Raw genomic sequence first — 27,313 nt, forward strand, 5'->3', positions numbered from 1 at the left:
GTACTTGGGATGGTCTGCTCCACCAGGGGATTTTCTTCAGGATGACCTTACGGACATCCTCGACCAAGGTCCACCAACTGACCCGTTCCATATGGCTCTACAGAGGAGGGTGGCGGTGGCTTGGACTGCTCCGTAGAGTCTCCCGGCAGTGGGCATGTCTTTGCCACGAAAATACTGCCCCGCCAGTAGCGACCCCTGCTACTTGACCAAGCACCCCACTCCGGAGAGTTTGGTGGTGCAGGTGGCTACAGCCCCGGCAAAGCAGGCGTCGTATCCTACCATCCCTCCTGATGGGGACGACTAGCGTTTTGACGGCTGGGCGAAGAAAGTGTTTTCTTCAGGGGGTATGGCGCTTCAGGCGGCCAACTCTGTATGTGCCTTGTCACGTTTCACACACATTCTGTGAACTGTTTCCTTAGCGGCTGTGTGAGGCTGTTCAGTCGGGTTTGGACATGGTATATTGCATCAGCCGGTCCATGGCGGCAAGCACCGTGAAACGCAGGTTTGCATGGTTGTGGAAGTCAGGGTTTGCTCCTGATGTGCAGGCCCTGCTCCTCAACATGCCCTTTGACGGGGAACATTTTTTTGGCAGAAAGGCTGACGAGAGCCTTGAGAGGTTGCAGACCTCCAAAGCTGCAGCGAAGTCGTTGGTCACTGCAGTTCGCCAACCTCCACCTTTTCTTCCTAGGGGACAGTAATGGAGGGGAGGTTCCTTTCGTTATTACTCTTCCATTGGTAAAGTGAGAGGAGCTGCCAGTCAAACGGGCCACCGTAGGAGTGCCAGAGGTGGAAAACAAGGTACTCGCGGTGCCAAAGCCGCTCGGGCTGTTGCCCCTTTGCCCTCAGGCAATGCTGAAGCTGCTTCTGCTCAGTCATGAGGCCATGTCCCATGGTTCGCCGGTTGGGGGAAGGTTGGCGCAGCATCTTGCAGAGTGGCGCGCCCATTACTTCAGGTGTGTGGGTTCTGCAGACCATAACCCATGGCCACTGTCTTCCTTTCCGGCAGAGGCCTCAAGACAATCCACCGGGGAATCTCCGCTCCTTGCGCAGGAAATTCAATCCCTGCTGAAGGAAGGCACCATAGAACTGGTGCCTGTAGCGGAGAGGAACAAGGGATGGTATTCCCCTTATTTTTTGATTTCCAAGAAAGACGGGGGTTTGAGACCCATCATGGACTTGCGCGGTTTGAACAAACTCCTCAGGAAGGACAAGTTCAAGATGGTTACTCTCAAGTCCTCCAGGCCCTTCAACTTCAGGACTGGTTGGTGTGTCTCGACCTCAAGGAAGCTTATTTTCATGTGCCGATACATCTAAAGCACATGAAGTACCTGAGGTTCGCGGTTGGCGACTCGCACTTTGTTTCGGGTCCTACTGTTCGGATTGACCTCTGCCCCGAGGGTCTTCACCGAGTTCATGGTAGTGGTGGCAGCGCACCTCAGGAAAGTGGGGATTCACGTCTACCTCTACCTGGACGATTGGTTGATCAGGGCGCGCTCTCCCGAGCAAGTCCTGGATAATCGGTCAGTCACCTGCCACTCACTCCACAAGCTGGGCTACTCCCTCAATTTAAAGAAGTCCCATTTGACACCAACTCGGAGGCTCCAGTACATCGGAGCTGTGCTCGACACGTCCCTGGGGCAGTGTTTTCCTCCCCAGGTGAGGACTCATCACATTCAGCAGATGGTGCACAAGTTTCAGCTTGCCCAGAGTCTCCCAGCGTTCGAGTTCTTTAGATTGCTTGGCCTCATGGCATCCTGCATTCTTCTGATGCCAGAGGCCAGGTTGCGGATGAGATCTTTGCAATGGGCACTTAAGCTCCAGTGGTCTCAGTCCTCCGGCAGGTTGTCGGACCCTGTTCAGGTGCCGTCCTCGGTCGCCCAGGACCTTCTGTGGTGGGCCGTCGAAGACAATCTGATGAAGGGGGCTCCATTTTGGCTACCCTGGCCGGAGGTGACGATCGTGATGGACGCATCCCTCAAGGGATGGGGAGCTCATGCCAACGAGTTGACAGTCAGCGGTCGTTGGTCTCTGTCGGAGTCTAGACTCCATATAAATCTGTTGGAGCCGAGGGCCGTCAGGCTAGCCCTGAAGACTTTTCTGCCGACTGTGCGAGGGAAGAATGTCCTGATCCTGGTGGACAACACAGTGGTCATGCACTACCTCAACAAAAAGGGGGGGATGGGGGCAGGGTCACTTCCTCTGTGCAGGGAGGCGATGCAGCTCTGGTTCTGGGCAATCCAGCAGGAAGTTTCGATCTCGGCAGTTCATCTGGCCGGAGACAAACGAGACGGCGGACGCTCTGAGCAGGCAGAGTGCGATCTCACGAGTGGGAGTTGGCTCAGGAGATTCTCCTGGAGATCTTCGCCGTTTGGGGAACCCCTCAAGTGGATCTCTTCGCCTCCAGTGTCCCGGACCTTCTCGACTTGTCCTTCTGCCCTCCATGTCGTCTTCCCTACCAAGACGATCTGCTCTCACAGAGGGGGTGGGGGTCAGGTTCTCCATCCAGAGGTCAGATCCCTCAACCTTCACGCTTGGTTTCTGAAAGGTTGAGATATAAGGATTGGGACCTCCCTGAAGACGTGATGGAGGTGTTGCTCTCGGCCAGACGGCCCGCAACAAAGTCCCTGTGACGTTGCTGCAAGTTCCGTGACTGGTGCAGGGTTAGGAATGTGGATCCTTTTGCATGTGACATTCCCATGGTTCTGTGTTTTTTTTTTTTTTTTTTTTGCTTTCTTTGGCCCACAGGGGCTTGCAAGTGGGTACCGTTGAAGGTTACCTGGCAGCGCTGTCATATTTAAGCGCTTGTCTGAAATGTTACTATTTTAAAATTCCTTTAATTTCTCAGTTTCTGAAAGGGCTCACTAATGTGTTTCCCTCCATCACTTTTCAAGGTGCCCGGTTTGGATTTGAACCTTGTTCTTAAGTTTCTTATGGGTGCTCCGTTTGAGCCTTTGCATTCATGCCCTTTGAGACTGTTAACTCTTAAAACTGTATTTTTGGTAGCGGTCACTTCCGCTCGCTGAGTGAGTTGCAGGCACTTTCAGTTAAGACACCCTTCATTGTCTTTCATAAGGACAGGGTTGTCCATAGTTTGTCCTTCCCCTCTTTCAGAAGGTGGTATCGGAATTTCATTTAGGCCAGAAGGTTGTTCTTCTGGCGTTTTATCCTCCTCCACATCCAGGCAAGGAAGAAGAGTGGCTCCATAGGCTTGATCCTAGGAGAGGGTTAAGCTTTTATATTTCACGCATGTCCCGGGTCAGAGTGGACGATCAACTCTTCATTGGTTACGCTGGAAAGCGTTTGGGACAAGCTGTGATGAAACAGACTTGTCTCGCTGGATTGTTTTGGCTATCTGTTACCGCTTGGCGGGTAAGGACCCACCGGTCGGCTTGCGGGTCCATTCTTCCAGGGGTATGGCTGCCTCTACTGCCCTACAGAGGCAGTGTTCCTATTCGTAACATCTGTGATGCAGCCACCTGGGCTTCGGTACATACTTTTGTACGTCACTACTCACTCGATTCCATCCGTGGGCAGGATCTGGCCTTTGGCAAGGCGGTCCTTTACTCCGCAATTTGATTGGGCATTCTAAATTTCTGTTTTCTAATTATTTTCCCTCCTCCTTGCATTGGTACTGCTTTGGGAGTCTGTCATAGATATGGAATACGTCGGAGGACCCAATCCCCTCGAAGAACAAATTACTCTCTTACCTGGTAACATTCTTTCGATGGGATGGTCCGACGTATTCCATATCGCTCCCTCCCTGCCTTCCCCGCTACAGAATTTCTTATGCGATTGCAGCTTACGTTACCGCAAGGCTGTGTGTGTCAGACTGGCAGAAGACTGGTGCCACACGTTCTGGGAAAAAACTATAACTGAGGCTACAGGCGTCGTGCGTCCTACTTATAACATTCAGTGACGTCGGCCGTCGGAGGTCCTCGAGGGCGGCGTATCGACGCAGGACGCAGACGCCAAAGATTTTCCGAAGCAGCACAGTTGTGGTGATTACATGTCATAGATATGGAATACGTCATCGGACCATCCCATCGAAAGAACGTTACCAGGTAAGAGTAACTTGTTCTTCCCATTTTTTGCCAGTCTTGTAGGATTGTAACAGACTCCTGCAATGGAACCTCTAGGAGGGGCTGAGGCGGGGCTGGGTCACCCTCTAGTGTTCCCTCCGCCACATTTGCCAGTCTTTTGAGTTTTTACAGAACCGAATTCGGACAGAGGTGTATCCTTTCTCTTTCTCACGCTCTTTCTCCGCCCTGCCACCCCCCCCCCCCCCCCCCCCCCCCCCAATCTGCTGTTTTATTTGGGATTTGAATTGGGACAGTAATTCCTGAAGGAGTGGATTATTTTTCTCGCTGTGCTCAGGCTGGTTATAAGGCTCCCTCACGGCAGAAAAAACTCAATCGGAGGGACATCGACACGTGAGGGATTTTGGGTACACTACACGTCGCGGATAGTGTTAGTCACGCCCATGTCGACGTCCCCTTGCGATCTTTGTAAGAAAGATGCAATACTCCGCTATTACCACTACATGTCAGACTATATGCACAGCATGTGAATCTAAGCATAAAAAATCAGTAATGCTATTATGGTAAGTAACACATGTCATCTTCTGCCACAACTTGTCTTTAGGCACATTAAAAAGTAACCCGAAATCCCATGGGTAAGTGCCTAAGGTGATTCAAAAGTATCCCCATTTCACTGCTTTGGAAGATGCTGTGTGCAATATGAAGGTTACCAAAACTGGTAACCAGTACAAAACAAAAGGAACCCTAGTTTCACAGTATTGACAGTCTGAAGCACTAGTTGGCTTCCCCATAACAAATGATCAAAAATTCCAGGGAAGTGACTGCTTTGCTTCGCTGGGAAGTCAGGACCAGGTGGAAAATAAAAGCGAAAGGTCTGGGTGTCCATAGAATATGGAGGGGAAGGGTGCCAAAAGAGAAAACAGCACTATATTCTGTATAGATTATCTATGGCATATCTTCGAAGCCATGGGAGTGGATGATGCTGAGCAGAACCATATAGGTGGTTGAAGAGTTTCTAACGATCTGCTGATACTGGGGAATCCATCCAAAATGAGGTGTGTGGGGAAAGACTAATCAATCAGAACATTGAGGGGAAGTAACTAGTTTAATTATTCGGAAGCTTGCTCTGTCTCGTCTTTAACTTGTTCTGTAAAATACTCTACAAATTGTTTTCCCTTCTGAACAGACTGTTCGTCTACTGCCCAATGACATGGACACTATGGATGTTTCTGCTCTGGATCAAGAGACTCGTGACAATATTCAGCTGCTTGCGGTAAGTTGGACAAATTACATGTATCAAGCTGTTGCATCTGTTAGATGCAGTTCTCCTTTTCAGCAGCATGCCCACACCTTTTCTTTTCTAAAATCAGGCCCATATTGCATACAAAGAGTAGAGTGAAACATCAGTGCCGTGTGCAACTGAGAAGCTCTACTATTGTGTGACCAATAAAAGACCTTTCTAATGAGCATGGCCTTGCATAGGATTTACAAGATACAAATTCTGAATTGCAGCAAATGTAAACCATAATTTTACTTCCAAAAAAAGTAGCTACTTCTTTATTGCTTCCAATTTTGTGTGGAGGCTTTAATAAATATGCACATTCAAGTAGGTTTTAGAAAAGTGTTACAAATGTGCTAATTACCCAGCCATTTGTTTTAAATATCCTTGCACCTTATTTTAGACATGCATGATATGATGCCCATTTATTAGTGTGTGCTGAAGCCTTTTAGCATACTTTCAAAAATTGAGCTACAGCAAGGCGAGTTGCCCAATTCAGATACCCTCCTGAGGCCCATTTTGTAATTTTTACGTGCCCAAGGCCCTGCGTCATCCAGGTCATCGCTCCCAGGCCCCACCTGCAATCCTGATTTTTCTCCTCCCGTGTCCCTCCTGACCTGCCCACCACCACCCGATTGGCTGCTCAAGTGTTTTTCTACCAGCCTTCCCAGGACAGACGCTCTGGGTAAGGGCCCTAAGGCAAAGGGCGGCTCCCATAGAGCGGCTCCAGATCGTGTTGGCAGGTGTCAGCAGGGGAAGCCAGTTGCCAGCCGTCTACCAGCATCTACTAGGACCATACGGTAGGAGTGGCCTAGAAGCCCATCCACTGTGAAACTTACCTACACCAATACAATAATACTGCAATGAATTCCACCATCTCCCACCTGCCACCTCACAGATCTCTCAAAGCTAGCTGTGCCCCATTTCAAATTGCATTGTTAGCTGTAGGCCGCTCTCCCACTATACAGGTCTCTCAAATCTAGCTGTGCCCGGTTTGAAATTGCATTGTCTGGTATTCAAATTGCATTGTTGGCTGTGAGCCACTCATTCCGTATAAAGGACTCTCAAATCTAGCTATACCTTATTTCAAATTGCATTGTTGGCTCGGGGCACCTCTCCCACTTTGCAGAACTCTCAGATCTAGCCAGGTCCACGTTGTCAAACTACCCTAGAGATTAGCACTCACTGACCTAATTCACATCCAGAAACTTCCATTACAGAACATCACTGTACTTGCCAGTCTGTGCACTCTAGAATGGTACTGTGACTGCTAGCTGACACCCCCCATCCCCTTCCCCCCAGGTAAGTGCTGCGTTTGTTGCCTTCTCCCCAGGATAATACTGTAATTGATCGTTGGACTGAGCACTAACCTTGGAGATTGGCACCCACTGACCAATTCACATCTAGAGAGCATCACTGTGGAGCGATATAGAGTTTATTGGCTGACTATTGTGGATTTATACTGCGATTGACTCCCGCCTCATGAGATGACCGGGATTGTCGGTTATGACCATTAGGACTATTCTGTAGTTACTAGCTATAACCTTAACGCCACAGTTGTTCACTACGCAAACCTCTTCCATGGAGACCCACATTAAGGACAGCCACTGGAATACCCCAACGATATAACCCTAGCAAACCTCCCCTACCTTACTCGAGACAGCGACTGAACAAGCCAGCAAATATCAGCTGACAAGACCACCAACAGACAGAGCCCAAACTTGTACCAGACAATTCCCTGCACCCAGTACTACACTACAAGACAGCCGGACCATAGCAAGACTCAACTTGGCATCAACTAACAAAATAAAGACCAAAAAATGTTCCAGCTCAAAATGCCGCGCAACCTACCTGGACCGAAGGAAAGACGATGAGAAAACACACACCACTGAACACCACGGAAGACCCACAACTGCAGAACACACTCCCACAGACAGGAACGACAACCATACCAATGCTGAGAGAGAAATCCCTCTACCTCCATACCTCGCATATAACCAGTCGCCGGAACGAGCCAACACAACGCACAAATCAACAGCAGACAACCAAACACAACCACGCAGAAGAATGGACAATGCTAGAAATAACAAGAACATAATTGAGCAATAATAATAATAATGAGGAACCACCTGATGAAAACAAAAACCCAAAACTACCTAGAAGAACCTTTCGATGACGCAAACACCTGTACCAACACCTCAACTAGAGATCGACCTGGAAGGAAACCTTAACTCCAATCAGAAGACCACGCCGACAAAGCACAAACCAAACTACACCTTTTAAACTCCACTGCAACCTAATTCAACGCAAGATCCCTGTCAAAACACTCAACAGAGATTTTGGACCACCTCTGCGACAACGGCATTGACCTCCTATTCATCATAGAAACATGGCTGGACGAAAACTACAAAATCGCACTCCAAAGCTGCCTCCTACCAACTTCAAATGCCTTCAGGTAAACGGGAAAAATAAAGGAGGCCTCGCAATAGCATTCAAAGGACACCTGAAAATAAACAGATGAACCGCTCAACATCAACTGCGAAACCATGGTCATACACCCATCAGCGAATCCAAAAACTAACATCACATTTATTTTGGTGTACAGACCACCGACATACGATGCAACCTTTGTCGACATATTCATATAAGCCATCACCAACATAGCCATCAAGCACGAACACCTAATTATCCTGAGGGACTTCAACATCTTGTTTGAAGAAAAACACGCCAACTCCCAAAACTCACTAATTGGACAGCCAACAACCATGAAACTACAACAGTTGGTCAAAGGGGCAACACACGTGGCAGGGGACACCCTCGACGCAATCTTTGCCTGGAAAAAACAGATCACCACGGCACCACCAATACAAATACTGTGGAGCGACCATCTCAGCCCATTTGTGAGCGCACTACCAACTCGTCCGCATCCAGCCACCCAATCTCACAACCGCCACAAAAAGAAACTTGAAAACCGTCAAAGCAAGCAAACTAATGGAACAACTGGAGATGACCAAACCCTTGACTACAGAACTAGAGCTGGCTGACCTAGACTGGAAAGCAGAGCTACTCCACAAATGGATTGCTGATACAATTGGAAACATCGCCCCAGAAAAACCATTCACCCCCTCAAAATAAGGGCAATGGCAAAATGGTACACCCCGCTGTTAGGCAAAGTTTGTATGCAGTACCCTTTGGGAACACTACAACAACTCTGACTACAGGTATAGGAAACCCAAACTTTGGTATAAGCTTGTACTACAGTTTTGATAGTGTGTTGAGCAGCCAGGCTTATCTCAAGAGGGGTCAATGTGAGCTGTATGGGAGTTAGAGATTCACAGTGACCAGTATTCAAATAAACTTACACATAAGGTTTCTTGAAGAAAAACATTATTAATTTAGAATTCAGTTAGAGTAAGCCTTCCTCAGAAGGGAGCAATATAAAAAGTAACACACACACTTCAACACTATTCACTCTTAGTTTCTAAATCAGTAAAGACCTTTGGGATGACCCACAGACACAACCTAAACCCTCAGGTGACTTCAATAGCTAGGGTGCTGGGGACATTAATATCTTACTGTTTGCATTAGAATACTGTTAGAAGTTGGCAAAGGGAAAAGATTATTTGAACAAACAAGAGATCCTTAATATTCTCAAGCAGGCAAATACTTGTGGATCCCCTAAGCAGAGTCCTTCAGTATAATAGGCGAAGCCAAAGTCAATGGGCACAAGTCTTGTATAAGATGAAGCACTTCTTTTAGGTAAGTAGTAAAGTCTTTGCGCAATGTTTTAGTCTTTGAAGAAAAGAAGATTCAAATGTAGGGCCACAAGCCGTAAGACTTGTGAGTGGTAGAAGATGCAAGCAACTCAACAGCAACATTTTCAAATCAGTGGCTGTTCAGTGTTTCAGCTCTTCGCGTATACCGCAAATAGCAACACCGCAGTTCCTGGCTATCGAGATGGGCTTTCCTTGCTTCTCGGGTCCCACACTCTGTTGGGGCTCAGGCTCGGTCAGTCCTGCTTCCTGGGAGTCCGGCAGATCTTCCTGGAGCTCTAGGCCAGCTTAAAAGCAACGCACACAAACCCTGGCTATACGGTTTCCAGCAGCAACTCTTTGTAAAGTCAACCAGCTCCGAGAAGGATGTCCAGGTGGCTCACTTTGGAGTTGATTGGGCCCACCAACTCAAGGGTAGAAGTTGTCCTTGCAGGGGCTTCTCTAACGTTACGAATTTGGATTTTCAGCACAGCAGCAGGGCTTCATTGGGCAAACCAACGGTCCAGGAGTTGCAGCAGGCGTCCTCTTAAAGGTCTTCGGTTCCCTTGTCCAGTGGTCGACTGTCTTCCAAGCCAAAAGCCGTGCCTTTTTATATTCAGTGCTCTCCCATTATTTCCAGCCTAGCTGTCTGCCACCCAGCAGGGTGGCTGTCCTTGCCGGACAGTCAGCTGGCCAATCGCAGAGTGCATTTGGTTCTCCTAGGAGACTAGATCCAGGGAGTTTAGGGCACCTCCCTCACTTCCTGCCTACCCCAGACACCCTGGATCCAGAGGCGGGCTTCACAGTGAATTCCGCCAAAGGCAAAGCAAACAATGGGACCAAACCTGGTTTGGCGCAGAGTAAATCTCAAGAAGGACCTTTCTACAAAGAAATGGTGAAAAAAGACTGGGGCCATTTTGACAAAATGGCACCCTTTTGTGCTTTACTACAGCTGCGAACGCAGCTCGCAGTAAATGCACACCAAGGTAGTTAAAACGAAACCACTGCCACCAGCCATTCAGTGAAAAGGGTAACATTAAAATGTTACATGAGCAGCTAGACAAAAGGGATACTAGGTAACCCTTCCAGCACCCTATTTGTAAGATGGTGTGTGCTGGGTCTATAAAGTTACAAATGTAAGTAAAGTCAATTTCACTTTACTGCTCTAGGAAACAGTTTATCCCAGAGAAGTTATTTAAACCTTTGGGAACTCTGAAAGACTTCCCTGTGCCACTGCACTGAAGGTGCTGTGTCACAATGGAAAAGATGCCTCTGGAGTTTATCAGGCTACATAATCGAAAGAAACGCAGAGCTCGGAGATCACATTCCATAAGTGGGGAAAAAGGGCATCTCTCTCCAGGTAAAAAAAAAAATACAAAAAATCAAGTCCTCAAAATCCAGCAAAGTTGCTGGGGGTCTCTTAAGTAGGAATTAGAACATTTCTGAGAATTCTCCCTAACACCCGCTACTAAGTTGTGAAAAAGGACAACCAGAAAATTGGAGTGGAGGAAGGAATACAACCAAGACAAGAAAATAATGTTCCAGAAACAAATCCACGCATACAAGAAGGAAATACAAAAGGCGAAGAGAAGGCATTATGATGACAATCACCAATGCCACCAACACACATAGAAATGTTCAGCATAGTTAAAGAAATGAGAAACCCACCTGGTTGCGACAACACTCTAACCCCCTCAGAGAAACTTTGCAACGACTTGGCAGACCATTTCAAGAACAAAATCAACGACATCCGACAAATTATATAAAACAGACAAACCAACCATAATACTCGACCAACCGGACCTAAGAGCCACAGTAGACTCCTAATCTTTCCTGAAATATGTGAGGCATTTGTCAAGCTGGCAAAACGCTGCAAGACAACAGGATCACCCATGGATCCCTGCCGGCATCTACAAATCAATCCTTGCACCAGGAACGCCATCCGAATAGTACAGAGACCTCCTAAATCTCTCTTGCAACAGGAACTGTACGAATATCCTTCAAATCGGCATATGTCAAACCGCTTTAAAAAAAACGCAAGTGGTGACATCCAAGTCCTCCAACTACAGACCGATTTCAAACATTCCCTACTTGCCAAAACTCCTAGAAACATACTTTCGAATGGATTGTGTCCTCCCACGTATTCCTCATCTTGTGATAAATCGTTATCTCCAGCTTCGCTGCTTCTGAAAAAAAATTCTCGGCAGAGAGCGCTGTGCTCGAGGTTGTGGCATGGATTGTCCCTCGACGTACTCTGTCGATGTCACCGATGGTATAAATATATCGAGCCGCGCCTGTTGCTTCAGTTCCGTTTTTCCGATTGATTCGCTATCGAGAACGACGCGCTTCTATTTTCTGTGAAGAAAATGTCGTCATCCTCGACCCCTTCGACACCCAGAACTGGGTTTAAAAAGTGTGCAGATTGTGGATCTAAGATGGCGATCACCGATCCCCACCGGATTTGTCTTTGGTGTCTCGGGTCCTGCCAATCGATGACCGAAAAAGCTCTTCGTGAGAGGAGAGATAAACTGTCGATGGGGAGGGAGGCCTCAAAAAAGGTTTCGTCAAACAGACACAAAGTGACTGATTCTAAGGAATCGGATCGCCATAGGCACTCGGAGAGATCTCGATCTAGGAGTAGATCGAGACACTCTTCGTCATTGAAAAAAAAGGAGACATAGATCTCCATCTTCTTCAGAGTCGACCAAAGAAATTCGTTGTCCGACTTAATCGGATTCTCCCAGTAAGTGGGAGGAATTCCGCAAAAAGATGATGGAGATTTTTGAGAATGCGGCCCCGACCCCATCGAAAAAGCCATACCCCTAAAGTTGCTCCATTGGGAAGTCCAAGGCTACCATGGCCAAGACCAGTAGCGTCGAGGAATACAAAAAACCTCGAGTCGACGTAAAACCGCTGAAGACTCTTCGAGAGTCGAGCAACCTCTCCCGTGCCGTGCAAGAAACACAAGTCGTCGAAGACTTCGACAACTTCGTCGACGCCCTCGACGTCGCTAATTTCGACGCCAAAGCCAAATGCGTCATCGACGCCATTATCGAAGTCATCTTCAAAAACTTCGAAGACACCCTCAAACTTCGAGGGATTTGCCATTTCCTTCGAAGTAGATGGAAGAGGAAGAAAGGAGATTCACTCCTTTGCCCAGGTCAGACTTTTTCAAATCTATGTCGGCAATCTATGAAGAGTCTGCTTCAGAAGAAGACGAGGTTTCTCCTTTGGGAGTTACTTATGGTACAAGACAAGTTCCTGAGGAACTTATTGACCAGGAATCTAGAATGAGAGACCGGAGTGATACTCTACATTCTGCCAGTGGAGTTGACACATCCCCAGAATTAGTTCGCCAAACCTGATCCTGCAGAGCATGCAGATGCTGGGTACAGGGGTCTTATGACCAGGGTAGTTGAATATATGGGTTGGGGTAATACTTCACCCATTTTTGAACAAGATGACATGACGGATATAATCGTCAAGGGACCTCAGAAAGATCCTGTTCTCCCTTTTCACAGGGCCCTTCAAAGGACTGTGGAGAAAAACTGGGAGAAACCAGAAACTATTGCTGCTGCAGATAGCACTTTTCCAAGAAAATATAGACCAGCTGGAACGGATCCTGAATATTTGAATAAACATCTGACTCCAGAGAGTTTAGTCATTCAGGCAGCATCTACTTCAAAACAAACTGCTTATCCAACTATCCCTCCAGATAGAGAGGATAAAAAAATGGATGCCTGGGCATGTAAAGTTTTCACGTCGGGCAATATGGCACTTAAGTCGGCAAATGTCACCTGTACCCTAGCCAGGTTTACCCATACCCTGTGGGACTGTATTTCGGCGGCGGCTGATCAGGTGAGGAAACGGAAGGCTTCCTGAATAGTCAAAGACGGGAAGGAGGCTATGGGGGAATGTCTCCAGTCTGGACTGGATACTACTGATAGCATCAGCAGATCCATGGCTACAAGCGTTGTGCTACGCAGATTTGCGTGGTTGAAGTCGGGATTTGCATCGGACGTGCAAGCTTAGACTCCTCAACATGCCCTTTGATGGCTCGAGGCTCTTTGGCAGAAAGGCTGATGAAAGCCTAGAAAAACTTCAGACCTCGAAAGCGGCAGCTAAATCACTTAGCGCCTCTTTGCGCCAGCCTCTAAAACCCTATTCCGGCTCATCTTCCTGGAGGGGTCGTTCTTTTCGATACTACTACTCTTTTTCAGAATCATCCACCGGGAGCCACTCTGCCAAAATTCCGGATCCGCTCCTGTTGCAGGAAATTTTAACCCTGCTAGAGAAAGGTGCCATAGAACTGGTACCTGTAGCGGAGAGGAACAGGGGTTGGCACTCCCCATATTTTCTCATCCCAAAAAAGGACGGAGGACTGAGACCCATCTTGGACTTGAGAAACCTGAACAAGTTCTTCAGGAAGGACAAGTTCAAGATGGTGACTCTTTCTCAGATCCTTCAGGCTCTCCAACTCCAAGATTGGTTGGTATCATTGGACCTTCAGGATGCTTACTTTCATGTGCCAATCCATCCAAAGCACAGAGTACCGGAGGTTCGCGATTGGCAATTCTCATTATCAGTTTCGAGTTCTGCCATTCGGGTTGACCTCCGACCCGAGGGTTTTCACCAAACTGTTGGCGGTTGTGGCAGCAAGTCTCAGGAGAGGAGGTATTCACATATATCCCTACCTGGAAGACTGGTTGATCAGAGCAAGTTCTCCAGAACAAGCTCAGGAACATCTTTCGATCGCATGCCACTTCCTCCACAAACTGGGCTTCTCCCTCAATTTCAAGAAGTCCCACATGATACCATCCCAGAAACTCCAGTTTATCGGAGCAGTCTTGGACACTTCATCGGGAAAAGCCTCGCCTCCCGAAGTGAGAGCTCCCCACATCTAGCAGATGGTAACGAAGTTTCAGAATGCCCAACATCTACCGGCCTTCGATTTTCTCGGGTTGCTCGGCCTCATGGCATCCTCAATTTTCCTAGTACCAGAGGCCAGGTTGAGAATGAGATCCCTTCAATGGGCACTCAGAACTCAGTGGTCCCAGTTCTCAGGGAATTTGTATTTATTTTATTTATAAAGCGCAGCCAGGGGCATACGGGCGCATAAGTTAGATCTGGTTACAATTGAAAGCAGTCAATATGGGTTACGTTACATTGCAGAAACAGGTGGGTACAAATATGGGTTACGTTACATTGCAGAAACAGGTGGGTACAAACTTAGTCAAGCAAATGCATATATACATAGTCTCGTATAAGTACATTAATTACAAAATGTGCCAGTGACAGTCAATCATGCTAGGATCAGGCGGTTAGGATGTCATAGCGTCCATGTTGAGAAGCCAACACTTCGTGTTGTGTTTAAATAGGTTAAATGAAGGTTCTGCTCGCAAAGGCGCAGGGATTGTGTTCCATAATTTAGAGGCTTGTATCGGGAAGCTAGCACCACCCGAGTTATGAAGTTTAAATCTCGGTATGGACATAGTGTTAGCTTGTGCTGCTCTAAGTGGTCTTGAAGTGTGAGGTGTAAGTTGGTTGGGGAGGTAGGCTGGTGCAAGGTTGGCCCTGGCTTTATGTGTAAGAGCCAGAGTTTTAAGGGATATTCTGTGCTTGACTGAGAGCCAACGTAGTTTGCGTCTGGTCTCCGAGATGTGCATCTTTTTGGGGATGTTGAGGGCAGCCCTGATGGCATTATTTTGAATTACTTGCAGTTTATTGATATTTTTATAGCTAGTGCCTAAGTAAAAGGGCATTACAATAGTCTATCTTGGATAGGACTAATGCTCTAGCAAGAGTAATGCAATTGGGTGAGGAGATGAACGGGCTACATGCAGTGATCAGCTTACAGGTGTAAGCGGCTGATGATGCTACTGCGTTTGTTTGGAAAGGGATAATGTGGCATCGATGTAGACGCCAAGGGTTTTGGTGTTATTTGACACGGGGATGAGATTGCTGTCTATGGTGAAGGATTTAAATGCGGGATTGAGATTTTTGAGTTTGGCGTGAGTGCCAAGGATGATCAACTCGGTTTTTTCGTCATTGAGACAAAGTCCATGATGTGCCATCCATGCTTGAATTACTGAGTAGATTTCATTCAGGGTTTTGCTGTCTGTTTCATAGTACCCCGAGATAGGAATGAGTATCTGGGTGTCGTCCGCGTAATTGGTATACGTGACACCCAGATAGTCAAGGATATCAAAGAGGGGCTTTGTGAATACATTATAGAGTGTCGGGGACACGCAAGAGCCTTGCGGTACTCCACAGGGTACTGGTGAGGGTTCAGCCGAATCAGTGGGAGAGAAGACCCTCATGGTTCTATTCGCCAAGGAGCTGATACAAGCGTGGCAGCGTCTGAGACGTGTGCTGCGGTTTTCAAATGGTGACAGTGTTTGATGGTTGACCAAGTCAAAACCTGCTGACAGGTCAAGCAATAAGAGGAGTGCAAGTTTGCCATTGTCTTTCAGGATTTGGATCTGGGTAGTGAGATCTATTAGTGCAGTTTCCGTACCATGTCTTGGTCGGAAACCTGACTGCCTAAGTCCAAGGAGATTGTTTGATTCTAAGTAGGCCTGTATTTGTAAATAGGCAGCTCTGTCTAGTATTTTTAATAAGAAAGGTACAGTTATCGGTCTATAGTTAGATGGGTTGACTGGATCGAGAGTAGGTTTTTTAAGGAGTGGGATGACCCACGCGTCTTTTAGGTGATCAGGTACTACTCCAGTTTTGAAGGAAGCATTGATGAGGTTGGTTATGAATGGTGCCAGATCGTGCGCGGCGGCTTTGACGATCGGGGCAGGGCAGGCATCACCTTGGCAATTTGAAGGTTTAAGTTTCCTGATAATGTTTTCAACTTCCCAGATTGGTAGGGGTGAGAAGCTGAAAGGTTTACAGGTTAACTTAAAAGTAGGTGATTTGTTAGGTAATTGTTTGTAGTCCGGGTCAGCTAGTAGTAGAGATTTTTAGATTGTAGGCGAGCTAATTTGTCTAATAGAGCCTTCTGAATATTGCTACACCATAGTGCATCTGTAACACATTTGTCTATGGGGACAGTGGGGGATTCTAGTTCTTTCAAAATCTTAAAAAGTTCCTTTGTGTTGGATTCCGCTTGTGTAATCCTTTTGTTATGTGTCTTTTTTAGCAAGAAAGATGGCTTCTTTGTATCTAAAGGAGGCTAGGGTTAGCTCAGTCTTATTGGATGCTGTGGGGTGTTTTTTTCCAAAGTGCCTCTGCAGTTCTCTTAGTTTTGCGTAATTCTCTTAACTGCGGCGTAATCCAAGAGTTAAGGTGACACTGTGGTTTGGGTTTCCGCAATTTTAGGGGGGCAATGGTGTTCAATGCTTTGACTATAGCCTGGTTGTAGATATCCACTAAGACTGTGGGGTCAGCCTCTGAGTCGATATTGTTCAGGATGGGGAGTAGTATGGGTAAGAGTTTGTCAGGTGTAATATCTTTCTTATTTCTCGTGCTAGTGGCTGGGGCGATGATAGGCGCAAGGTGGGGTGTGTTGGCTTTGATAGAGAAGGTTATTTTGTGGTGATCCGACCAAATGCATGGGTCATTGGATAGGAGGTCAATAGAGCAATTGAGGTGAGTGAGTCAGTCCAGTGTTCTGCCTTTGATATGGGTAGGCTCGTGAATAATGTGCGTGTGGCCCAAGTCCGATAAGGTGTTGGCTAGGTCATGGGCGTTAGTGTTCTTAAGGTCGTTAAATCCAAGATTAAAGTCCCCAAGTAAGATAGTTTGGGAGTTGGGTTTGTTATCTGTGGTTATGAGTGATGCAATGTCCTCTATAAAGGAGGAGATGGGACCTGGTGGTCGGTAAATAAGGTGCATAGTAGCTGTGTGGTTAGGTGATAGGGGTAGCTTAATAGATAAGGATTCAGCAGAGGGGATTTGAGCGTCCTGGATGACTTTGATGTCAGAGTATTTCTGAATATGATGGAGAGTCCACCTCCCTTCCTTTGAGTGGTGTTTCTGTCGCATCTAATAGCATAATCATTAGGTATAGCAAGGGCCAGAGATGGACCGGAGGCAGCATTAAGCCACGTTTCCGTGACTGCAAGGAGATCGAGCTTTTCGTGAGATATAAAGTCAGCGATGTCGAGAGCATGGGCAGGAAGAGACCTAGCATTCACCAAGGCTGCTTTAATGAGTTTGTCTTTTTGAGGGGATTTTTCCGGTGGTGTAGGTAGGCCGTGCAAATGGGTATGGGCTGACTTGACTGAGTCAGTGGTTGAATTGGCACGGTTGTGGTCAGTATGCGGATGTTTCATGCTGCGGGCTCTTAATTTAAGTTTTCTGGTTAAGATGCTTGGGTGGAAGGAGCGTGGAAAGGTAGGTAGGCTAGTTCTAGAGTTCAATCTAATGTTTCTAATAGAAATGCTAGGGTGGTGGGAGCATAGGAGGGTCGGCAGGCTAGTTCTAGAATTCAATCTCGAGTTTCTAATAGCAGTAGTACAAGGTTGGTTAGGAGTTGGTCTGTTAGCAAAGTGGCGGATCCAGAGTGCTGGATCATCCAGATACGGGTTAGCAGGTGTCATGGTGCTAGGCCACGAAGTGAGGGTGGTGGTTATCATGCGTGTGCAGGTGCAAGTGTCTTGATTAGGATATGGATTAGGTTGACTAGTCCAACGTCTGGTGTAGATGTACAGTTGGTGTGGATAAGAGTAGATAGGCACCAATACATGATGTGGGTAGTGTTGCTAGGAAGCAGAGATTCCAAGTGTGGTCTAATAGCGACCATAGGTGACCAGGCGCAACACAAATCAAACAAATGTGGTTTGTAGGTGACCAGATGGCGTAATACAATCGGGTGTGGCCAGTAGGCGACCGTAAGGCACAACACAGATCAGTCCGGTGTAGTCTGTGGAACATCAGGCATGATGCAATCAAATGTGGTCTGAAGGCTACCATAAGGCACAACATGCGTCAATCAAATGTGGTCTATTAGTGACCCTAAGGCACAACACGAGTCAATCAAGTATTGGTCTATTAATGACCATAAGGCACAGCACAAGTCAATCAAATGTGGTCTATAGTGACCATAAGGCACAACACCGGGCCATCGAGGACATATGTGCAGCATGTAGCAACAGTGGCCTAGCACCATGACACCAACAGCACCTAGATTTGAGACGGCACAGTAGGCTGGCATGCAACACCTATGTTTAGCAATACATTGGGCTAAAGCACAAAGCAGAGCCGCACCTAGATTTGGTAGTACAGTAAGCTAAATGCAGCGCCTGTATTTTGCCGTATAGTAGGCTGGAAACACAAAGTAGGCAGCACCTGGATTTACAGTCTCACCGTTGCAACAATAGGCTAAGGGTGTGGGTGTATCTTTGGCTTAAATCTTCTTGGTAAGCAATTATGCGGTGCCTGGAATCAGGTTATCAAGAGCGACTGGGGATGGCAGGACTCAGGTCAGGGTAGCTCCAATGGACTGACGTGCCGCGGGGCCACGGGAGGTATTGACAATAGTTTTTATGAGAGAGAGGTGCCGCAGTAGCAGGCAGCAGGCAGCAGGTTTAAACAGGACGTGGAAATGCTGTGCAGCGGATCGAGTCAGCAGAGGTCAGGTATGTTTATGTGGGAAGCTGATGGGTTGAGGTCTCTACGGCACATTTGACTGCGGGACCCAAGTTACCTATGCTGGCATGTGTTGGAGGTCCAGGGGGCCTGGCAGACGGCAGAGTCGGCAGGTAACAGGCAGAGAACAGGCTCCAGCCTTGTTCCCGAGGGCCTTGGTGTGAGAGGGCCGGCTTTGCCAGCCGGCTGCCAATGGCTGTAGTGGTAGTTGCAGCAGCCAATCGGCAGGGCCACGGCTACTACTGGGAGCCTGGTGGTAAACACCTCGAAACAGGCCTGAAGACGGCGGCCATCTTAGAAGGGCGCCTCGTGTCGAGTAGCTCAGTGATAATGTGTGCACACGTACGTGCTCTTTCAGGTGCGGGGCAAGTAGGATGAAAAGGGGGTTCTGGATCCTGGAGTGTGCTTCTGGGGCAATTAGGTGAAAACGCACCAGTTTTCCGAAGTTGAACAAAGGAGGCAGGACGTAGCGCAATAAAGGCGGCGCTTACCGTGGATACTTTCCTGAGGCGACCCGCTGCTCCTGCAGTGTCGGGGCCTCGAGGAAGGCGCTCCGGCTCATCAGCTGGATTCGGCAGATGCACACAGGCATATGTCGGATCTTCTGCAAGTCCCGAGCGCAGTCGCTCAGGATCTTCTATGGTGGGCTTGCAACAACAACATTCTCAAGGGAGAGTCTTTTTGGCAACCATGGCCGGAGATGACGGTAGTGACGGACGCCTCACTCACGGGGTGGGGAGCACACACCAACGATCTGACAATCAGCGGTCGTTGGTCTCCTTCGGAGTCCAAACTACACATCACCCTATTGGAGTTGAGGGCAATCAGACTAGCTCTGAAGGCCTTTCTGCCCTCTGTACAGGGAAAGAATGTCCTGATAATGACGGACAATACAGTCTCAACAAGAGAGGAGGGGTAGGGTCACTGCCACTGTGCAGAGAAGCAATGCAGCTCTGGTTCTGGGCAATACGAGAAGGAATCGCTCTGTCGGCAATTCACCTAGCCGGAGAGAAGAACACGGCGGCAGACGCTCAGAGCAGGCAGAGCACGGTCTCTCACGAGTGGGAGCTGGCTCAGGAAGTCCTTCTGGAGATCTTCGCCCTTTGGGGAACCCCTCAAGTGGATCTGTTTGCCAACGCGATCAACCGGAAGTGCGAACAGTACTGCTCAAGAGAATTTCTTCAAAGAGGAGCTGTGGGAGACGCATTCGTAGTGGAGTGGAAGTTTCCACTGCTGTACGTGTTTCCCCCAGTCCCTGTGATTCCTCAAGTAAACAGGAGGTTGAGAAAGTTCAGGAAAACCATGATCCTAATTGCCCCGGATTGGGCCAGGAGAACGTGGTACCCGGACCTTCTAGACATGTCCATCTGCCCTCCAATATGTCTTCCGCAAAGAGAGGATCTTCTCTCGCAAGAGGAAGGTCGGGTTCTCCATCCAGAGGTCAAGACACTCGACCTTCACGCATGGTTTCTGAGAGGTTGAGATACAAGGATTGGGATCTTCCGGATGACGTAATGGAAATCTTGCTTTCGGCCAGAAGACCAGCAACAAAATCTTTGTACCGATGTCGCTAGAACCGGTTTAGTAACTGGTGCAAAGACCAGGATGTGGACCCTTTTCAATGTGGCACCCCAATGGTGCTCTCTTTACTACTACATCTAGCTAATCTGGGGCTCCAGATAGGTACAATCAAAGGTTACCTTGCTGCGCTGTCCATTTTCAAGCGGTCCTCGGAAGAGGTTTCATATTTCAAAATACTGTTAATTATTCAATTCTTAAAGGGGCTTACTAATGTATACCCTCCAGTACCTTTTCATGTACCAACTTGGGACATAATTTAAAATGTTTGACTTGCATACCTTTTGAGCCTCTGCACTCATGTCCAATGAGGCTTTTGACTCTAAAAACTGTCCTCCATGTGGCCCTATCATCAGCCCGCAGGGTTAGCAAACTTCAGGCTCTCTCATGCAAACCACCATATACTATTTCTTATAAGGATAAGGTAATCCTTAAAGTTAAACCTTCGTTCTTGCCAAAAGTAGTCTCGGACTTCCATTTGTCACAAAAAATAGTAATACCAACCTTTTATCCTCCTCCTCATCTGGGCAAAGAAGAGGAGAGATTACACAGATTAGATCCCAAGAGGGCTCTTAGTTTTTACATCTCAAGGATGGCTAAATTGAGACAAGATGGCCAACTATTTGTGGGTTATACTGGTCATAAATTAGGCTTATCTGTAACAAAACAGACCATTTCCCGCTGGATCATATTAGCCATAGTTGAATGCTACAGATTAGCGGGAAAAGAACCACCAGATGAGCTTCGTGCCCATTCTACAAGGGGAATGGCTACTTCTGCTGCTCTAAAGAGGGGAGTCCCAGCAGCAGATATTTGTGCAGCTGCAACCTGGAAAACAATGCATACTTTTGTGAACATTGTTTGGATACTGCCTCCTCTAACGAGGGTTTATTTGCCAAGGCAGTTCTGCATTCTGTCCACGAAAACTGAAATTCGTACTCCCACCTCCTAAAATTGATACTGCTATGGGAGCCTATCACAAGATGAGGAATACGTGGGAGGACACAATCCATTCGAAGAACAAGTTACTTACCAACTGTAACGTTATTTCGACTGGATGTTCCTCCCACGTATTCCTCATCGACCCTCCCATCCTACCCCACAGTACAGTTTACGTTTTCTTATGCTTTCCTCGCACGAAGAACGCATCGGTCATGGGACACGCCTGGTTGTTCCTCCTGTGTGTGTGTGTGTGTATGTGTATATATATATGTGTGTATATAATAATATTTCTGAGGCTTGTGGAATCTGCTTAGATCACATGCTGTGCATAGGCCGACATCTAGTGGAAGCTACGGAGTATGTTTGTTTTTCGAAACTCAAAAATGGGCGTCGACACAGGGCGTGCCAGTAATACTATCCCTAGTGTGACGTCCACTGTACCCAAGATCCCTCACGCGTTTAGGATCCTCAGATTGTTTTTTTCCGCCATACTGGTCAGAAGCATCTTGCGGAGTCCCCTGGCCTTAGCCATACTTTTGCTAAAATTTTAAATCATTAATCTATTGACATCCTTCCCCACCCCAACGTCGAACTTCGACACTCGATGCCGGCTGGAGAAGAAATCGACCGTCGGCTGCTGCACGGCGGATTTGGGCCTCGGAAGGCCGCTGGCCTCGGCCCGGTCCTGGTAGGCCGCTGGCCTCGGCCCTGCAAGTCGGGAGAGTGGGGGGGTGGTACATACTCTACACTCTTGGTATATAGGTACACCTTATACATTTCCTACACTTAACAGCCCGCTGCCTCAAGGTGCGTATGGAGGGTACCCCTTTTCAATTCTGCCCCAAGTGCAACCGCAAATACCCTTGGGTCGACAGGCACGCCACGTGCAATCTCTGCTTGCCGAGGGACCACCCCGAAACGAACTGCAGAGCGTGTAGTAGGTTTAAACCTAAGACACTTAAGGACCGTTCGAAGCGTTGGGCCCACCACGCCAGGCAGGGGGCCATGGCAGCAGAGGGCGCCTTCAGCGATGGCAGCGACGCCGTACTTTCGGACGGCGAGGGCAATACGGCGTCGAAAGACAGCCGAGCGCAGGTCCCCGACCTCGGAAGGTCGTCCGGCAGGGCGGCTATGGGGAAGATCCCCGCGACGCAAGCGCTTCACATACTACACACACTAAACACACTAAGTCCAACCGAGACTCGACAACGTCGAGTTCTCGGAAAGAGGCACAGACAGAGCGGTCCGATTCGGTGTCCTCTGGGCGCTCTCGATCAAGATCGCCGCATGACTCCAGGCAATCATCCACTCTTGCCAAGAGTGCCTCGCTCCCTAGGCTAACAGAAGTTCAATCGTCGGAAGACGAAGACGACTTCCACCCCCAGGCCGCGCTCCAGGAGGCGGAGCCCGCAACTGAAGCCAGCGAGGCCCCACGATCGAAGGACAGGGACACCTATCCCGATCCTCGACGCCAGGCGTCGAAAAACTCCGGAGCCACTAAAGGACACGGAAAACATTTTTCTACGCACGGGGAGGGGGGAAAACAGCAGAAGAAACTACCTGTACATTCTTCCACACCTGTGAAACACTCCACCAACCCTAAACAGACAGACAAGCCCAGGTCTGCTGATAGGTCCACAACCAGCAAAGCTACTCGAGATAAATCCCATAGACTTGCTGAGAGAGTCATTCCCAGTTCCAAAAAATGGTCCAGTGAAGACATAGATAGGGTCATGTCAAGAATGTCTTCTTTGGCTGACTTTTATGATAAAAATCCAGAACATTTCCTCTCGTATGATCCACAAGGGGCAACACCCTCAGGCTCTACTGATCTTATCTCCCTGAGTAAGAAGGCCCGGTTTAAATCCCCGATGAGGTCTGAACCCTTCGAGGTACAACCTTACGCAACACCATACTCGCGGTATCAAGGAGAGGCTTCCTTTTGTGGAGACCAAGAATTTGGTATGATAGAAGAGCAAACCGGGACGGGCTACTATGGGGATGATGAGGAACAGGAAGATGAAGAGGATGACCCGGAAACATACAGAGTAGATTCCCCGGTAGAGAATGAAGCCCTGGTTACCGACTCCCCGGTCGATAACCAGCCCCTCCTAAATGAGGTTCTCGCTCGCGCAGCAGAACATTTCCACATTGACACCCACGGTGTACAGGAGGAAAGGGACTTCGCAGAAGAGTTAGTGGGAGAAAGGAGGCCGGTTGCCCAGACCATCCCTATCCTTAAATCCATTCAGCGGAGAATAGATCCGTCCCTGGTGAACCCAAACCTCACCAGAGCAGTCAATCCCAGGGTTGAAAAACTTTTCAGGGCAGCTCAGCCTGACCCTCTCTATATAAGCGGACATCTGAAGCCAGACTCCCCAGTTGTTACCAACACTCGTAAGAGGGCTGGAACACCCTTGTCTTCGTCAGAAGCTCCTCCCGACAAGGAGAGCAAAAAAACTATACGGTTTCGGCAGGAAGGTAGCCTCAACGTCCGCCCATCAAGCAAGGATTGCTAACTCCACCACCCTGTTGGCCAGCTACAACTGCCATCAGTGGGAAGAAGTCGCGGCTCTCATAGCCTCTGCTCCTGAACCGTTAAAGGGCCAATTAGCTCGGATTTCCGCAGAGGGTAGAGCCGTGTCTGGTTGCATTTTGAAAGCAACCTTCGACGCCGCGGATAACGCAGGCAGATTGATAGCAGAAGGTACTGTTATCAAGAGACATGCGTGGTTACGACAGTCTGCTTTTAAGGCAGAAACTCAGGCATCATTTAGACAAACCGGTGGAAACCGATCTGTTTGGTAAGGCGGTCGAAGACTCACTGAAAAATGCCAAAGACGAATACGAGACACTCAAATCCCTTGGCCAGTTAACCAATAAACCCCCTAACCAGAGAGGGAATAGTAATTTTCGTCGCCCACGCGGCCAAAATTCCCAGAGAGGATCTAACTATTCCCAGGGGCAGGGTACACAGTGGAACAACCAACAGTCTACCCAGGGTTACGGCAGAGGTAATGGGAGAGGTTGTGGTAAAGGCAGAGGCAGCCCCAGCAAGGGAAGGCGGCACGCCTCCACCAAAGCAGTGACGCTCAGTTCAGGGTCCCTTCTCACGCAACCCCAGTAGGGGGACGCATTTCAAACTTCATCCAGGCTTGGGAAGGGATCACATCAGACAGATGGGTGCTGTCAACAGTATCCACGGGATATTGTATAGAGCTACTGCACCGTCCCCGGAACCATTCTCCACGACAAAGAGTACACTCCTTAGAACATCAGAAGATTCTCCTCGAGGAGATCGCCATTCTTCTACAAAAGGACGCAATAGAACTCGTCCTGGGACACCAGGTAAACAAGGGTATTTATTCAACTTACTTCCTTGTGCCAAAGAAAGACTTGACAATGCGCCCAGTATTGGACTTACGGCCTGCCAACAAGTATGTCAAGCCCCAAAAATTTCGTATGACCACGCTACAAGAGGTAATCCCCCTCCTTAAAAAGGGGGATTACATGGCAACCTTGGATATGAAAGATGCTTATTTTCATATTTCCATGTTCCCAGTGCACAGAAAGTACTTGCGCTTCAAGGTGGACAGTCGCCACTACCAATTCAAGGTACTGCCCTTCGGGATAGCTTCAGCACCAAGGGTATTCACCAAGGTACTGGCGGTGGCGGCTGCACACCTACGCAGGGAGGCAATCCCAGTGTACCCTTATCTGGACGACTGGCTCATAACGGGGGTAACCCCAGGAATTTGCAGGACAAAGGACTATCGACCTCCTCCACGAATTAGGCTTCTCAATCAACGAGAAGAAGTCAAGCCTGGTGCCAAGCACCTCAAAACAATTCCTAGGAGCAATCCTGGATACCCAGGAGGGGTTGACCTTTCCTTCAGAAGAAAGAATTCGGAATATACTACGGCAAATTCCGCATTATCAGTCCGGTCAACAAATAACGGTACGCAAAGCAATGCGTTTACTGGGCATGATGGCGTCATGCATTTACCTGGTCCCACACGCGCGCCTGCATCCCATGCAGGAATGGTTGGCGAAACAGTGGTCTCAGGCAAGTGGTCAGTGGGACGATCTAGTGGTCGTTTCGCCAACACTGGTACAAAGCCTTCACTGGTGGACAAGAGAGAATCTCGCAAAGGGGAAACCCTTTTACGATCCCGAAGTACAGGGAGTAGTCACTACAGATGCATGTCTGACGGGGTGGGGAGCTCACCATCTCCACCACACAGCTCAGGGTCTCTGGTCTCACTCAGTGGCCAAGAACCACATCAACCTGCTAGAGCTTCTGGCAGTATTCAGAGCGCTTCAGGCGTTCGAGCCCCATCTACTAAACCTGTCAGTGCAAATCCGGACGGACAGCACTACAGCCATGTTCTACCTGAACAAGCAAGGAGGGACTCGCTCGCCAAATCTGTCCAAGCTTGCCCAGAAAATCTGGATATGGGCACTCAGACGGAACATCTTCCTGTCATCACAACATGTTCCAGGGGAGCTCAATTCCCTAGCGGATGCTCTGAGCAGAGACTCCCTCCCAGAGGAACACGAATGGGTTCTTCACAGAGAGGTCGTAGAAGATCTCTTCTCTCAGTGGGGTTTCCCCACTATAGACTTATTCGCCACAAGCGAAAACAAACAATGCTCAGGATTTGAATCCAGGTTCCCCCAACCAGACTCCCAGGGGAACGCCCTGTGGATGAACTGGTCAGGGATGTTTGCGTACGCTTTTCCACCAACTCCTCTCATCAGGAAAGTGGTGAACAAGATGAACAGGGAATCGATGACGCTCGTCCTAGTTGCTCCCATGTGGGCAAGACAACCGTGGTTCCCACACCTACGCAGGATGGCGGTGTGCAAGCCCATCAAACTTCCAGCCTGGTACAACCTACTGTCCCAGCACCAAAGTCAAACAGTGCACCAGCAACCCAACTCAATGAACCTGGCAGCATGGCTCCTGAGGTTATAGAGTTTGGACACCTCAATTTGCCACAGAGGTGTATGGACATCCCAAAGGAATCCAGGAAGCCAAACACAAGGCACTGTTATTTTGACAAGTGGAAGAGGTTTCTTATCTGGTGCCAGAGTAGACAAATCAACCCAGTTGATTGCACTCCTTCCACTATTGTTACATACATGCTCCACTTGCTAGATGCAGGATTGGTTTTTAACTCACAAAGTACACCTGGCAGCTCTCTCGGCTTACACCACTTCCCATAGCAAGGTGTCGTGGTGGAAAGTACCAGTAGTTAAAGCCTTCATGGAAGGAGTAAAGAGACTTCACCCTCCTATTTCAAACCCACCGCCAGGGTGGGACCTTAATGTGGTGCTAGCCAAGCTCATGGGCCCCCCTTTCGAACCCATGCATAAAAGCAGTCTCAAACACCTGACTTATAAAACGGCCTTCTTAGTAGCTATTACTTCTATAAGAAGGGTCAGTGAAATTCAGGCTCTGTCAGTGCAGGATCCCTTCTTTACTATCCATAAAGACAAACTGGTTTTACGCACACACCCTAGGTTCTCACCTAAATTTATATCAAAATTCCATGTAAACCAGTCCATCGAGCTTCCGGCTTTCTTCCAGAACCCGCAAAGCTCGGCTGAGGTGAAACTACATACCCTAGATGTGCGTAGGGCAGTCCTCTATGTAAATAAAACAAGACCGCTAAGGAAAACAGATCAACTGTTTGTCTCTGTAGCTACAGGCAGAGAGGGGGATCGTGTCTCTAAAGGTGCCATCTCGAAGTGGATTATTAACTGTATCCAGCTGTGTTACTCACTCTCTGAAAAGACTCTGCCTTTTACGCCAAGGGCCCACTCTACTAGAGGCATTGGGGCCACTCTGGCTTTCATTGCAAATGTTCCCCTTGACACCATTTGCAAAGCAGCTACTTGGACCTCTATTCACACTTTTACTCAGCATTACTGCATTGACACCCATTCCAAGACAGATACACAAGTGGGACAAGCGGTTCTAAGACACTTATTTGCTCATGACCCTTCTCACATCCCACCTCCTTCTTCTGGTACTGCTCGCTAATCTATGCACAGCATGTGATCTAAACAGATTCCACAAGCCTCAGAAGGGATACATTACTCACCGTAATCGTATTTCTGAT

The 27,313-nt window shown here is 48.3% G+C and overlaps 1 protein-coding gene across 1 annotated transcript in view; it reads left to right on the plus strand.

The window, feature by feature from the left end:
* Nucleotides 1–27,313, plus strand: part of CDCA8 (cell division cycle associated 8) — a 289,896-nt gene that overhangs the window by 245,466 nt on the left and 17,117 nt on the right. Inside the window, exon 10 of the mRNA XM_069622652.1 lies at nt 5,224–5,310. Coding sequence (XP_069478753.1) covers nt 5,224–5,310 — 87 coding nt within the window. The remainder of the gene's footprint in view (nt 1–5,223; nt 5,311–27,313) is intronic.

This window comes from Ambystoma mexicanum, chromosome 11, assembly GCF_040938575.1.
Source record: "Ambystoma mexicanum isolate Mex_15411 chromosome 11, UKY_AmexF1_1, whole genome shotgun sequence".
NCBI lineage: Eukaryota > Metazoa > Chordata > Amphibia > Caudata > Ambystomatidae > Ambystoma > Ambystoma mexicanum.